The sequence below is a fragment of the Megalops cyprinoides genome, chromosome 14 (genome assembly GCF_013368585.1).
Source record: "Megalops cyprinoides isolate fMegCyp1 chromosome 14, fMegCyp1.pri, whole genome shotgun sequence".
NCBI classification, from domain to species: domain Eukaryota; kingdom Metazoa; phylum Chordata; class Actinopteri; order Elopiformes; family Megalopidae; genus Megalops; species Megalops cyprinoides.
Window position 1 is genome coordinate 21,282,669 of NC_050596.1, and position 17,013 is coordinate 21,299,681.

The 17,013-nt window shown below is 40.4% G+C and overlaps 1 protein-coding gene across 1 annotated transcript in view; it reads right to left on the reverse strand.

Annotated features, from left to right (window-relative positions):
• The window catches only part of LOC118788809 (low-density lipoprotein receptor-related protein 1B-like), a 358,625-nt gene that overhangs the window by 52,502 nt on the left and 289,110 nt on the right, over positions 1-17,013 (reverse strand). The window contains exons 57-65 of the mRNA XM_036544915.1: positions 14,725-14,847; positions 11,310-11,491; positions 10,681-10,880; positions 6,622-6,810; positions 6,319-6,467; positions 5,780-5,873; positions 4,652-4,768; positions 2,718-2,837; positions 631-750 (exon numbers count right to left, since the gene is read on the reverse strand). Of these exons, the coding sequence (XP_036400808.1) occupies positions 631-750; positions 2,718-2,837; positions 4,652-4,768; positions 5,780-5,873; positions 6,319-6,467; positions 6,622-6,810; positions 10,681-10,880; positions 11,310-11,491; positions 14,725-14,847 (1,294 nt within the window). The remainder of the gene's footprint in view (positions 1-630; positions 751-2,717; positions 2,838-4,651; positions 4,769-5,779; positions 5,874-6,318; positions 6,468-6,621; positions 6,811-10,680; positions 10,881-11,309; positions 11,492-14,724; positions 14,848-17,013) is intronic.

The window sequence follows — 17,013 nt, forward strand, 5'->3', positions numbered from 1 at the left end:
AGGGAAAGTGGGTGGATTGGACATTTCAAGCATTGAAAAATCAGCCTTGTAAATGAGTTTGTGTCCCAAATGAAAGGATGCTGCCTGTTGTCACATGATCTGTAGGTTGCATTCCACTAAGGAATCAGTACCTTGATAACTAACTTAAAACTAAGTGCATCTGGACACTCCAATAATACTCCAATCTTGCTTAAATCTGCTTTACACTAAGACAGAGCTAACATTTTTTTTCTGTCTGGCCTAATAAACAGCTACCAACCACACCAATCTCATTTCTACACAAATTCTAAATTCCAACTCACAATAAAGTAAACTTTCACATCCTGACATATCTAGCAAAGAAGAATGACAATAATGCTTATATGTTGCCTTGGAAGGATTCATATTTTCCATTTGGGACATAGCCAATGACTTAATATGTTCTTTGAATGGCTAACTAAATACTTTGCCTCAGGTTATTTTTCAGAGGCTAAAGATGTACGTGCCAGATAACAACTGCCAGACAAATCTCTGATCCAGGCCTACAGTAGGTGCCATTTGAAACAAATTCAGAAAATAATATGTGAGGTTTCAGACAGAATCAAAATCTGAAGATAAAGTCAAATCAACAAAGGAAGATACCGTTCTTACCACAGTTGGCCTCATCCGAGCCATCAGCACAGTCTGGGTCCTCATCACAAACCCACAATTTAGAGATGCAGTGCATTGTGGTCTTACACTGAAACTGATCCTGGGAGCAAGTGCTTTCCGCTGGAATAGTGACATTGTTATTCATTATTAAAATCACATTACACAAGCAAACATATCAAGTTAAACACAAAAAACAAAAATCATCATGAATGTAGTTATTCTACAATAACGTGAACGTTGACAACCACAATGATTTAATGGAAAGGGTTGATTTTGCAAGCATGCTACATATGCATCTATATGTTTTATAACATATAATGTCTTGTGCCACAGTGTAATCCTGCCCCTCCTCCCCAGCTAAGTTTAACCCCTAGAGAGTATAAACCCTGGCTAATTCCCACCCTCCAGATATGATTATGCCTGGTAAAACCTCCCTGTGCTGAGGTAATCTCTGCCCCAGGTGAAATTTATCAACACACAGTTGGCATCCACTTAATCCCTTGCCCCGCCTCCCCAGAACCAGCCTCCTCAGGGGGAATGATTTTACCACCATCTCCCTCCACACTTAGCCCAATGCGGACATGCACCAAGACAGACAGGAACTCACTATAGTGAGGGTCACTGGGGAAAGGAGGAAGGATTAGACTGTAACACCAGATATAAACTGGATTTCTTCTCTCATCTGTTAATTGTTATGCACCTTTGCAATTTAGAAATGTTTCCATTTTTCTATGGTTAGCTGTATCTCAGAGCACTCTTCCCGAGGGACTACGGCCAAGATTCAATATAAGTAAAATGCACCCTGAACTTAACTGACTCATACGTGTTTGTTTTCGTCCATTTATTATACGATGGTATGAATTTGACATATAAATATTGAGCAATAAAAAAGAAAAACAAAACAAAACAAACAAAAACTTAAATTCATTCTTTAGACCAAGACAGGGCGGTATGATTAAATTGAATGTGTCCCTAACCCATAGTTTTGGCCTTCTAATTTCTGAAAAAGACATTTCTGCTCTTTAAGGCCTCAGGCATTTTTTCCATGGGCTGTGTGTCAGTTTGTGGAGCCTTCTTCCACACTTTCTTCTACACCTGGTACACATTAGAGACACCAGGGAGTCCTCACTGCTGAGAATGCTGATACTTTCATTATTGTACCTGACAAGAGCAGGAGCAGAGAGTTCTGCTAGCACCAGAGAGAGAGAGAGAAACTGCAACTAAGGCAGTCCTACTCAAATCAATATGAACCAAGAACGTATGCTTTCAGTTTTCCTTCATTTCTTTTAGGAACTGCAATTTTTTAAATCATTATCTACATTAAAAATTAAAACGCAGAATTGTCTCAGTGCCCAGTGAAATAATCACGCCTCACAAGATTAATCTGGCTTTCTGCAGTCTCATACTCCAACCCAAAATCTCCAGTCGAATAAATTAGCGGTGGAGATGCATTTGTCAAAGTTGTCACGTGGAGAAAGTGAAGGATGCAGTTGTGGAGTAAGATAAACTGTGTATTCTTCTGTTTGATTTTCCTCTCTGAGAAACTGGATCCAGTTCTCTCATTCAGGAAATGACTTCACTTTTCACAGTCTTGACTTTTAAATACTTTATCACTGTATAGCTATTTTTTATCCCCCAACGGAGTGAGCTACATCAAAAAAAGTCCAGTATTTAGTTAAGCAGCATTTATTATTCATCCTGGAAAGAGCCATCATAGACATTCACAGATATATGAGCAACACTGGTCATTCCTTTTCTTCTTTTGCAGAAAGTAAACATGACCCCCTATTGCCAACCAGAGCCTTCTAAGAAAAGAAGGAATGCAGGGTCCACAGTCTTCAGTTTACTCAGAGGAGAATGTTGGTTTGGCCACTTGGTTGGTGATCTGAGCAGGACTTGATTTGTCCACCTGAACGTTTGAATGGTTTTATTCACAAGCACACACTGATCTCAACTAGAAAACTGAAAATCAGTTTTGAGCTTTAATAAGACGTAAATATTAAATGGTAATTGTCAGGTAAATTCCTGACATGGATATTCACAGAACAGCCCTGGATGCTGTTTAAAATGAGAAAGAAAGGTCTTACGACAGTCAAGTTCATCCTCGCCATCTCCACAGTCATCTTGGCCATTGCAGCGCAGGTTCAGAGGGATGCACTTCTGCTTCTTGGTGCATTTGAACTGCCCGGACAGACAGATGTATGTGTCTGAAATGATACAACAGCATTTCAGAAAGATGAACCAGAAGGACACACACTAGAAGAACTACTGATCTTCACTTTTGTTAATTTACAGCAGCTCCTTTTCAAGGGGTGGGAAGGGTGTAAGGCAGTTGCTCTTTTATTGAACCAAGCAATGGTCAGTTAGATTTCAAGGTGTGGATACTGATGAAAAGACACAGTAATGAATCTACAGCTACATTTGCAATTCATTTCTACTGCAGGAGAGTAATGGTAATTATAATTAGCATGAAATTGCATTGCATTTGAATAGATGCTGTGTGGCTGTGGCTGACCAGCAGCACAACAGCTCATAATTTCAGCTTCTCAGGTATTTTTTTCATGCAATGATCACATTTTTATTTAAATCCACACCGTTGCTTTTTTAATGAAACAAATGAACATAAATCTGAATCATTTAAAAGCACCTGATTTTACCTTTTCTTGCTTACAGCTACAATACTGTGTGTAATGCAGGAACAAAACTCACCCCTGCTGTAAGATTTAAGCGTGCTATGTGCAGTGCGAATTACAACATTTATGCGAAACATTCCAAAACTGAACTGTTAAAAACTGTCATGTTAATTACATGGTGTATAACCACTTTTCCCCTCACCAATATATGTGCATCAGTACACTGCATGTGCTATGCGTAATATCTCAGGGTTTTCAATGATCATTGACAGAGCTTGCAGCCCATGACATCTGCATTTTATGCAGCAATTGGGCGCTCAGGAATTTTACAGCAATCTAAATGGACAATATACCATTGCCGACTCATTAAAAGATCACTTTTGGTTTCAAATATTTTATATTGATGAGGTATCTTGCGTTTATTGTTGTGTGTTTGTAAATGTGGTTTGACACAAACATGCCCTGATTAGACACGTCAGATAATGACAGGGATGTCTGATGACACTGACAGTTTGGTAATCACTTGTCATGATGGCGGAGCAGGTATTGATTTTCTGAGAGCTGCTAAGTAAGAGTCACAGTGGTTGTCACAGATAATGCTTGTGAATCGAACATTTTGAGATAAGAACTGCAAAAATAACTAGCTGAATGATCAAAAATGCAGTTGGATCATATGGATTTTGGAGACATATTTCATCATCAACATCATTAACATCATCTTTCATCATGTTAAACAGTAGTGGTTATGTGTTGTATAGTCATAAGTACTTGGGATATGTGAAAACTGAAAGAGCAAGAGAAGAAGAGAAAGAAAGAAAGAGGGAGATAATACACTTAGTTTCCAATAATGCATTGATATTTACAATCTGAAACAAGTTTCGTTTAGATCTCTACCCCTTGATTCAAGTTTGATCTCAAACTGTGCTCACTTGGTCATGGCAGACTTACTGACATATTGCTTCAAAATAATACAGACAATTAATCTTTCACATTTCATTGTAAATGAATGTTGGATATTAAAGAGCTCCTACAGTTTTTTTTCTTCCTCCAGGAAACATAAACCCAAGACCAAGCACATAATAAATATATTCACTAAAACCATCTTCTTGGTGTATTCTTGGTAAAATGTCAGGGTTTATTTTTAAAAGTACATTTATAATTGGTGCTTCAGGTAAATAACTAGGTAAATAACTAAAAAGATGCTATTTTCATGCTCAGTAAAAAGTATGTTCATGCAATAAGTAAATCTGATAAATCACATAACAAAGATCTTGATTCTCTGCCATGACCCAAAATATGTACTTAAGCTCGACTATGACAGAGTCCTCCTTATCAACCTACTGAACCAGTTTAAAGAGGTTTAAAACAATGTCAGAGGAGTTTCTCACCGCAGTTAGCCTCATCAGAGTTATCTCCACAGTCATTCTCTCCATCACATATAAAGGGGGGTAGAGCACAGAGACCAGTCCCGCACTGGAATCGCCCCGGCTGACATTTGAATTCCGCTGTAAAAACCAGACACCACTATTAAACCTTCCAGGATGTGCCACAGCTGGGCTAATCGAGGGTCTTTCACTGGCTGGTTAATAGAAGACCATGTCTTTTCTTGGGATGGAGGCAGAAATGAAGGATGGCTTCACGACTCTGAAATAGCTCTGTATGGTTGATGTGTGAGAGGATATTGGCTCACCTCAGTATCAGTCTGGCAGCACTACATGATGAAAAGTGCGTGTGTAATAAAATCAATAAATGTTCACTCTTTGCAGTTCCAAGGGTGCTCCTTTTTCTTTTTGATATTTACTTTGTCTTTTCTTCCAGCACCTTTTATGTTCTTCACACCCACTACGTACTGCATTCTGATGGTGGTAATAAGTGCACCAACATATCCAATTTTAGCTGTAGGCCAAGGTTAATTTTTGACACATAATAATGGAGAACCTTTCCAAAACAAATTAAAATGATACTTTCATTTCAAATTATTCTTTTGAAAAACTTAAATTTGACTTGTCCAGCGTAGACTGATATCATTGGTTGCAATTGTGATTAACACTAGTTGTGACTGACAGTCTTTCTTTTCTACCTCAGCCAGTTTAAATTACATGTTCATTAAGGCATGATGAATAGACTATAATGTAACTGCAGGTCAATCTAAAACACTCAGAAGTAAATGGTCTAATGTCCATCATGAATTAGCTATAATAAGAATTCTATTTCCATCCACTAAAAGGCCTTTTTTCTCCGAAATAGTATAACAGTAACCAACCTTTTAGCATTTTACAGATCTGACACAGAAAAGAGTTTTTTTTTTTCCTCTGCACTTAACTCTTATATGTTCGAAGTGTTTAGAGAACTTTGTTCAAAGCAGGCTGCTCAAACTATTGAGAACACATAGTATTAAGAACATCAGGATTGGTCTTAACATCATGTGAGGCTGTCATGTCTGTAGCCCTTGAAAGATCTGTCGGGATACCCTAGAGTGAATGATGCTCTGAACAGGGGTTGGACAGGTGACTCACGGCAGTCTGGAGGCTCGTCGGACCCATCGCCACAGTCATCCACCGTGTCACACTTCCACCAGAAAGGAATGCACTCATCTGTACCACATCGAAACTACACACGGGGAACAAGTGTTACTCGTTGATCTGTAGAACTGCGGCTGAGATTTTCCCAACACCAAATGAGGACGTTGATGAAAACGAAAATCATAATAAAGAAATAAAAACACAGAACTGATATCCAGTGATGTTTATCTGCAGAAAGAACTCCTAGGGCTGTCTGCAAAATAATCAGTAATTTGCCTTAGGTTTACTGCTTAATGTGCATGTCTCACTCAAGCTTGACTTTGATTTGAAGTTTCAAGACCCAGTAAAAGACTGAAAGTTAAAAAAAAAAAAAAATCTATAAATGAACCTCAGAGAGAATGTTTTTTTGGATGTACCAAGCACAGAGCAAGTCAGTGGCCCTTACAATACAATTTCTCCTAGAACCTTTGAAGATACTGAAAGCAGAACACCATTAATTGTGGGCAGAAGGCAGAGGGCATCCACTGACTGACCTGACTGGCTGTGCAGTTGGATAAGCAGGTCTTGTTGTCCGCACCGAGGTAAAAGTTGGTGGGACAGGCGCATTTGTATCCACCCCCAGGGGACAGGAGACAGAGGTGGCTGCATCCTCCATTGGTCACCTGACACTGGTGTTTGGGCACTGTGTGGTGAGGAGGAGGAATACCACCAGGTTCAGTCCAAATTACTAAGCTGATCAAACCGTCGCCCTCTCTGATTAGCCAGGAGATATGGCCTTGCCTTGGTCTAATTTCATCATAAACGAGCACTAAAACAAATAAAGGTGGTATGATTACCGTCAGGCTGGCGGAAAGGATGGTACACCTTGATGTCGGTGATGGTTTGCCAAGTGCTCAGCAGCTCTGCCCTCTGGGCCCCTGAGGTTTTGTGAGCACGGTTGAGGGTCTTGGATTTCCCATCAGTCCAGTAGATGTAATCCTCAAACAGCGTCAGCCCCATCACGCCGTGGATGTCTTGATTAGGCACTGTAAAAGGGGGGATATGGCCAGATTAACTGTAGGGATGGGGAAAGCCAGCAGGTGTAATTCTCACTATGGCATGGGGCAGACCGACCAAACAGTGCAAAGTCTTGTGAATAATTGCAATGACAACCTGTCAGACCCGCAGGTTCTTTATTGCTGGTAAAGACATGAGAAAATTGGAGGCTGGGGCCTTTCTCTGTCAGGTGAATCCGGGGAAAAAAAATAGAATTATTATAAATGACTAACTGGCTCTTGAAGCCGGTAAAATGAAATTCCAAAAACAGAGAGGAAGCCATGACTAGAATTTGAATGTTTTTTTTTTTTTTTATTCAATTCGAGACTATTGGTGGGTTTAGTTTATTGTACATAAGGGCCTTGTTTGTTACTAAGGAACAGGACAGGCATACAAATGCTAATGGGAATTATGTTCAGGGGAAAAAATACAGCATGTGAAAAAAGTCATGTATTTTTTCAAAAAAACATGATGCATGCCAGGAAAGGGGGCAATGAGTCAGTATCACTTCCAATTAACAACCCATTCTGAGCCAAGCGTGCCACAGTCATAATAATGATGGCCATAAGCTGGCTTTTTGCGAAAGCTAAAAGTGCATCTTTCCTGTGGCTCAGATTTGCTATCTTGAACAGCCGTGTTGTGTCCACCAATGACATTACTCACTCCCATTTAAATGTTATTTTCAACCCTTTTCTTTCTGGTAGGGATAAATAAGTCATACTGGGAGAAAATGACAGACCCACGTGTCTTTTTCAAAGCAAAGAGGCCATGTTCCTGTTTCACGGTCATGCTGCGTCATACAATGAAATGCATCAAAGTATCAGACTTATGGAGAGGTTGCCAATGTGTGTGAGAGGCACCGGAAAAGACAATGCGAGTGGACATCAGGAGAGAGGCCGCTCAGTGACTTTAAATGAAGGCCATGGATACTCGAAGAAAAGATGAAACTGCAACGAATACACTGGAACAATTAAGTTTAATGTTAACGTTAAACAATCACCTTTATAAAAAGCAAAACACAGTGGGTCAGTAGGACATTGTTTCAGTCTTCACTTTTAACTAACAGCAAATGAAAATGAAACAAACAAGCAAAAAAAAAAAACCCTAATCCATGCTGATCTGCATTCAGTGCACAGCAAACCAGACACTTTGAATGATCCCTGACATTTTGTCATCGACATTGTGGGAAATGTTCTATCAATATTTAGCTACTTTACAAGACTGGGGCTCTTACTCAGAGAGAGATCTGTGAGCATCATGGTAAACAATATTCACACTGAGCAATCACAAACATGTATTACTGCTATCTATAAATGTTGTCCACAGTATCCCCTTCATAACAATTCTCAACTATATCTATGTGTGTGTGTGTGTGTGTGTGTGTGTGTCAGTCGCAATCCTCTACCAATGTATCCAAAAAGTGGCACAGCTATAAGGTCCATTAACTTATACATGCTTTGAAAATTAAGCAATTACCTGTAGTCTCAAATTCACAGCCCATTTGCAAGCTTGAATCATTTCGTGAAATGCATGAAGGCAAAAACATATCTAAGGTTGACATTTGGCAGCAGATTGTTCTTTGAAATGAACCCCAGAGTAGGTGTCCCATTCAAGGGTACAACTAGTGTCACACCTGCAATTCAGAACTGTATCCTTCTGTAGCAAGTTTCCTAACCACTACTTCAGATTGCTGCCCCACCCTGCATCATTTGAAATTTCCTTATGCTTCAAATACTATCATACTTATATCATACTTATACTTGACAAATGTTAAATTGTATTTCTTTTATTCTTCGATTATTATTCTTGTGACTGTCCAAATCAGTCCTTTTCATCATGCCCCCACATCCCCCTAAGAAGGTGCTATAGAACATTTATTCATAAACTTGTGTGTGTGTGAATTTATTATTTAAATTCAAACAACGACAAAATGTTTGCAGAAAATGGCAAAGTATGCACAGCAAAGAAACAAATTCAAGGGTCTCTTTTGTTTGTTTTATTTTAATTTTTTTTTATTTTTCTCCCCTTTTTTCTACCATACTTCTATTGTGCACCACGTTCCCTTCACTGAGGAACCCTTCTGGCTCACGCCGAAGCAGCAGAAGCACGACTAGTACAGTAGTATTCAGAGGCACGACTAGAACAGTCCCAGCCGATGGTTATTTTCACAACGCATGCCCCACAATGCAACAGCAGAGTGAATGTTGAATGGAGGACGGGCGCATCTTTCACTAATGTCACCTGAGGAATCATAAGAGGGTGCGGCAAGGAACACGGTGCCCGCCGTGAATCCACCCTACCCTGTCAGAGAGAAGCTAACAATGGGATAACGGGAGTCTTCTACCGCAGACTCCCGTTATTGTCTGCTAATGACACAGTCCAGTCTCTGGAATGTGATGTCTCGGACTGTAGGGCTCAGCCTCGCGCTTGGAGCGACTAATCACCTTCACCGACTGAGCCCCCATTGACTAGGGTGCCCCCACTCTCTTTAGTTAACAGCTGTCAGATCGCAAGAGTCTTTCTTGTCTTGTTCTTTTCTCAAGTGTGGGAGGAACTACTTTCTTTTCATTTTTTTGGTGTCTTTGAACACACATACCCACAAAGAAGCAAAAAAAAAAAAAAAAATTCCATCTTTAAGACATTCTGAAACTAGAAAAACATGCTAGAGCATGATTTTGTTTTTTTGTGTTTTTTTGTGTTGTGCCCAGCTCCAACAATGTGGTGAATTAATAGTCATCTGCCACTTCCCCATGCCCAAAATGCGCACCCAATGGTAGTAAGGTGTAAATGCTTATATGATTGCATCATGCATTGAAGGGGGAAAAAGACTGATAAACTACTTAACTACTTAAAATATAATACCTATTCATATAAAAATATAACAGCTATAAAATAAAATATATGTACCTTAATGCTGTATCAGCACTATATGACTGATGATCCTTACAAAGCATCTAGGATAGGTTCTAAGCTCTCAACCTTGATAATGAAATAAAGCATCAATCCACATTAATATGTACTTTCCCTATCACGAAAGCCTCTGAGAAAAACATACAGTCATGACCTTTCAGAGAGGTCAGGGAAAGAGCGCTGATAAAGTCTGCAGAATAACAACAATCGACAGACAGAAACACATGGTTTCTGGCAGTTGGGCCAGAATCGATGGCTTTGGAAACACACTGACAGGAGGGGGACAGTCCCAAATCAAACAACACTCGCTCCGTGCGACAGCTCCAATCTTCCCCTTCCCCTCAGCTTCAGATTAAAGGAACGGGGCGAATATGTACGGATGTGACCACCCCACGCTCCCATTAGAATGCCATCAATCAGCAGCCGGTTGACGAGTGGATTTCTGACAGTAGCCCGAGATTAAAATTCCCAGCCTTTATTTTGTTTCTTTTTGTCCCCAAACAAAAAGGGACTTGAAAAAAAACAAAGACGGTTGTGTGGGCTGAAGCTTAAAAATAGAGCGGGGGGGGGGGGTGGGAAGAAAACACAAGGAGAACGAAATCCCTGTGTGAACAGGAGTCAAAATGAGCAGATTCCATCTGAACTTACAGGAAGTAAATGGATCGTCTCTCTCAGAGTCAGAGTCCCTATAATGAAGCAGACACAGCTTTGGGCGATAATACCATCCATCATTCATGGCTACGCTCTCGCACTTTTCCCCACAGATGGGCACAATTAGGTTTACAGACCAGAAAGAAAAAAAAAGGAACCCGAAGCGTGCAGGTTGTTGCCGCTTTTAATTATACAAGTGAATACGGTATCTCGTTATTGACTTGTTAGCGAATACATATTTAAAGAGACACAGCCAGGGGGCTCTGGGTAATGCATAATTAAAGGATCTTGCTGCTTACCCTTGTGTCGTCGGGATCCGTCCATGTTCGCAAACAGGATGTGGTTTTCATCAGCCCAGTACAGCCTCTTGTTGGTGTAGTCGATGGCTAAGGCCGTAGGGCTGTAGATTTCGGTGTCAACAATCACAGTTCGGTGGCTGCCATCCATGCCAACACGGCCAATATGGGGGTAGTCACAGCAGTCAATCCAGAAAACGTACCTGGCCAAGTACAGGGTGGACAATACTACTACACAGAGATATCTAGGGTTCTCAGCTCTCTGCTTCAAGTCCATAGCATTTACATTGACCTTTACTGTGTGCAATACCGTGATGCATGTGCCGCATCCCACAACAAACTGGGCATATCGATAAAAAATTAATGCTTCACATTCTTAATTTATGGCTTATGTTGAAATTGCTCACCACTTGGAATTAAAATCTATGCTCAGAGATGATCTCTACCTTTGCCTCAGAGAACAGATTTTTATCAGTTAACACAATGTTCAATAAGCACATAGTCCTCTCATGAGAGGAGGCCCAAAACACACATGAATGGAAAAATGTGAATTTAATTAGGGGACTAGGTTAAAAACACCATTATTTCATAGGAAAAAGGAAAAGAGACAGGGGAGAGATGATGGCACATACCCAGTCTGAGTGTCCAGAGCCAGGTTCTTGGGGTTCCTCAGCCCCGAGCCCACAAGGACAGTGGGGTACAGGCCATTGACCTTGGACACCTCTAGGGTTATCCTCTCTGCATCACACCAGTATAAGTTCTTCCCGATCCAGTCCACAGCCAGCGCACTGGGCACCGCAGTGCGGTGGACAATCTGAGAGGAGGAGAGACAAAGGAGACCTACGTGAGCGCAGAGGTCTACACTCCCACAACTTGAGAGTGCTAACTGCAACCTACAGCACCAGCTCCTTTTACAGTGCATCGAGCCTTGGACATCCTGATGTATTCAAAATTGACTGTTTCCTCAAAAGACTTAATTACGTAAAGATTTATTTATCCATTAAATAATTAATTTATATAAAAGGTCAGTCAGTTTGAATTTCAGCGTGTAGCACAGAAACCATGGCAACAGAAAATTTTGCTTTTTTGCCACTTGTGACAATTTACCCATCTTAAATAAATACATCACAGCCACATATAAATGCGGAAAATGATTTTAAATGAAGATGCTGTATTTCAGCAATGAAATGGATAATTTAATGATCGAAAACCTTGACTGCAGCAATTATGAAAGCTAACTGCAAAAAGGAAGAAAGACATAAAGAAAAAAAACTACTGTTAAGCAGATCATGCCTTCAGTGAGGAGAATTTAACGAATGTGTTTCTCTTAACGAAGTTTCTCTTTACGTTTCTCTTTAAGTTTTCTCTAATACACGAAATGAGGAAGCCATCTAAATATGGCTATTATGATCACCTCTTCAGTGAGGACAGATTATTATTATTTATTTTTAGTAAGCACTAAGCAGGCAAAAATTATACACATGACAGCTGGCAGATCAAACTGGCCCCTTTATACTCTAAGACTTAAAAGGACACCCCCTGCAGTGGACTTTTCAACAGACATTGAGCGCTTTGAGGTCTTCTATACTACATTCAACACCCCACACATTCACTGTGAACAGGGCCTTCCCTGAAGTAATAATTAAAAAACAGTAATGCTTTTAAAATTCTTTATAAATATGACAGCCCGAGAGGTTTTTCTTGTCAAAAAAGCTCAGACTTGCTCAAGCCCTAATCATTATTTGGCTCTGCTTGTGAAAATGCAGCTTCTGGTTCTTGAGTGGTCTTTCTTTGCATTGATTTGAAAGACTGGCTTATTTCAAAATGAAGGTTAAGTGAATATGAAATGTCAACATTTGAATATACCAAGTTGAGAAAATTTGAATTCATGACAAACAGCAGTAGTTTCATTCACTAATTACTGTGTCACATACTGTGCCAACTCCACATCTAAAACACAAATCTGAGCTCATGTTTAGGCTGTTATTACTACTTATCACAGTAGTTGTCTCGTTTTTTTTTTTTTTTTTTTTTTTTTTTACGAAATCTCACTGTTGGATCAATGGCTTGTGTCAGGTGAATCTATACAAATATTTACATCAGGATCAGGATAGAAAGTTACCTTAGTATGGAGTAACATTTTTGAATGAGCAGGGTCAATACTAGCTCTGAGATGGAAAAGCTATGCAACTGCAGACCAAGAGGCCTTCAGACCAGGGGACACAGTTCAATGCTTGAGCGAACTGCTCATTCTGAAGTGGAATCCAAGCCAACAACAGTGCACACTGTGTACTGTGGGTAGAAAAGTCCGCTTGCTGACGAATGTCAGCTCAGAGCAGGTGATGCACAGATTCACTCATCTGTATATTATTTGAACACGTCAGTTTGATCATTAGAGTACATTTTAAGCCCATCCAGATGATTTAAAGATTAGATTTGTACTTTTCCTGCTCAGAGCTGATGCCCACGAATAAGCACACCGGTCCAAGCCTTACTGGAGGCAATTCATGTCAGCGTTAGTGTGGTAAGGTACCAGGTTTTCTACCGCTTGGTGCACTTGGGGTGCATCAAAGTTAGTGAGAAATGGTCACCGACACTTTGTCCTCTCGGACCCCCCAAGATATCAGTCTTTACTGCGGCAAAAAACAAAATCCTTTCAACACAGGGTGTGATAAAGCTTCTGCACATTGGGATTTCTGTAATAAAATAATCTACAATTTCATTGTTATAATCCTATAATCCAAATTATCTCATGTAACTCAATCTCAGAATTATTTAACACACGGTAAGACACACAAAGGTACTGTATTACATGATGAAGATGAAAGAGGAGTCAGGTATGGACGGGCAAGCCTTATCTTAACTGGCTTGGCAATCAAAAAATGACCATTATCAGTTGTAAGGCAAAGTCTCCAGTGGCCCTGGGTTTTTTTTTTTTTTTGGCTCTGAGTCCACTGCTGCCTTCCACATTAGCGCTCAATCACTTCTGATTCTGCTTCTTATCAGGGGATGAAAGCTGAGAGAATTTCCTCTCAGCCTCAAGCTCTCCTCATTCCCTGAATAATGCCATTCTCCTGTAGGTCTGCTGCCATTAGCACAGCCTTTATTACACTCATGACATTGTTCTAATAATTTAAAAAAGAAAGAAAAAAAAAACCCTCATTCATTTTAAAGCGATTTTGCCTGTGCAGCACAGGCATAAATCAGCCATGGACCCAATGGAGCTTAATGCGCCATTATCCCCTCGCATTACGGACAATGAGCTGGGGGGAGTCGAGTGGGTTCTCCGGCAGGTGAACCGAAGACACAGCCGCGCAGGTGTCAGTCATCAGTCACGTAACTGTGATGGGCTAACGGTTAGGGACAGGTGGGCCTCCCTGCGTTCCCTCCCTTGGCAGGATTCCAAACAGCAGGTACGGATGCTGGGTCACCACGGAGGCAGAGTACTGGCATTATTGTACAGGCACCGAAATTCGAGCAGAATCGAGGGAGGCCCATCTGTTACTGTTATCTGTAAGGGAGATGGTGTATCTGTCTAATTGTGTATATGCAAGTATTTATAGTTAAAAGGTAAGGTGAGGACAGTAACAACAGTATTACTGTTGACGGCAACAACACAAATAATAATAATAATAATAATAATAATAATAATATGCACGCAACAGGAATAAAGGGGCCTCAAGTGCTATAGAACCTTCACATAATCTGTAACGTTAGAGTATATGGACTCTAATGTTACATTCTGTAAGAAGAAATACATTTGTTCTGTACATAATTTGCACATAACTTCTGGTGAAAACAGAGTTTTGACCTTGCTCCCATTTAACCCTCTACACACAGTACGTGTTTTTAATAAGAGGTTCATATCGGCTATGCTCCTCATTAGTTGTGCAATCTGACCTGCGTAGAGGGATGGGGGGGGGCTGAGTGGGGGGTTGGGAGTTGAGTGGGTGGGTGGGATTTCTGACGTCCTTGTTTCTGGGACCTCAATCTAACAGCATTACACATCCGCGCATGCTGAAGTGGTCACACTCAGCCCTGCCGTACCTTGAGGTCACTCCCATTCAGACGCATTCTATTTATCCTGCGCCCGCTGGGTCTGCTTGAGTCAATCCAATAGATAAACTCCTTCCTGTAGTCAAAGTCTATGGCCACGATGTTATTTAGGCCCTGTGGGGGAGAGGAGGAAGATGATGTTAGATGAGTCCTGAGTACACATTGCCCTTATACCTCATCACATTCCCATCATTTCTTTCTCATGGATTGCTTAAGGGCTCCAAGGCTCAGCGGGTTGAAAACTTAAAATGCAATACAGATAACACAGATAACAGTAATAATAATATTAATAATAATAATAATAATAATAAAGGTGTCATTGGAAGAGCAATGTCATTTTGTTCACAATTGATATTTCTTATTTCTTTTTTTTTTTTACAGAAAACACTAGTGTCACACAATTCTTCAATAGCCATCTCCCAACTTGTGGAGACCATGGAAAATTTTCCTACTGCATTCGGAGTGCTCCCTGAAATTACCTATGATTTTGTACTTCACCTCCTACTATACCTTGGCAATGTTACGACACGCCACACACAACAGATTGGAACCAAATGTGTTTTACACACAAATAAGATACCATGGAAAGTGAGATACCGCCATTGGAACAGACAGGATTTTAAAGCTGTGCTTTGGATATTGGATGTATAGCTCACGTACACTAGCTGGATTCAGACAATAAGAATGTCAGCATACACCATGTGCTCTCTGTTGTACGGAAGCCTAAGGCTAGCTTGACACAGCTATATAAAGAAGGAAGAAGACAAAAGAGAATGGAATCTTATCAAAGCAGTATTGCAGGTTGCATCCATTACTGTCAGGATCAGAACAGACCCCTGCCAGTCAGGGTCTTCAATCTACCAGCACAGAAGCCTCGTGTTTCCTCACTTCACTGCGGGTGTTTTGGCTGCAGTGGCAGGAAAGATGACAGGCGAAAGCGGGCTTGACGTCTTCATTAGCGGAGCCTTCGAGACAGATGCTAAACGGATCTTCTGAGACTGATCACACTTCACGAAGGGTGTGAAGATCCTGCAACCCTGCCTGTTTCGCAGGTCTAGCGAGTCAGTGGCCGAGCAGAACGCCTTTTTTTGAGCAACAATGCAGAACTAGGCCTGGAGGGTCAAATCGAGTGGTAATCAGATAAACATGACCTGAAGTAAGATCATTAATTGCATTTACTATGTGTTCAATTCAGGATTGAACACATAGTAAATTGGTAGAGATTGGTAGTTCATGATATTGCTACATTCAAAATGCAGCTCCAGTGTGTTAGAGTGAGCATTAGGATGCTCATGATGTGCTGATTATATGTGGCCACCTACTTCAAATGCATTCTGGTGTCATTTCTAGGCCCACAGTCAATGTAAAGGAGGGAAGATACCAGACAGAACCATTAAGACACAAATGCAAACTGATCCCTTCATCAGCTTTCATTAATCAAACTAGAGATAAACCTGAATGATTGCTGACAAGACCGTTCAATGAGGAGGGTCGTAAAAAAGAATGTTTTTCGCAGTGAAGCATGTCCTAATTCAGGAATTTCAGCTTTCTCTGACTCATTGATATCCCAGAGGCAGGCTCAATATCATGTCAGTGATCATTTAATCAAATGGGGGCATTGAAAGCAGGAAAAAGACACATTTTGAAGGTTTCCTGAGTGCCTTTTTCACCTTGGGAGACAGAATGGGCAGGATCACCTTCCCCTTTAAAAGGTTGCAAACCACCATACAATCAAAAAGCAGCCAAGCTCAAATTCAAATGTGTTCTGGATTGCAGAACGTTACAGCACATTATCAAAATGCATTATTCAAACGCAGCAAGAAGTCAATAGAGTGTGTTGACTGTACATTAAACTAAGGGCAGATCACACACAATGCTGAATTGTGTATGACAGGTGACCAATCAAAACCTCTCAGACAGGGGGGAAGCAGTCAGTTACTGAAATCCTGCCTACCTGACTTTCAGTGTCTTGTATTTGATGTATCTATTTTGGCTCTATGTCTCTGCCCTGCTTATGAGAGCACACTATAATAACACAAATCTGCTGACTCCATTGCTATTACTAAATTGTCATTTGAATGAATCATGTTTCTAGGTGTGGAGGATACAAGAAAGTAGATTACTAGATGGATTATTTCCTAGCTCTTATTACTTGACCATCTTGAAGATACCATTACAGAAATGCATATCATATTTCAAGAACATAATAATTAAATTAATGCCACGTTATAAATGATGCAGACTATATTTTAAATTTTTTCATAACTGAGTTAAAGCAGA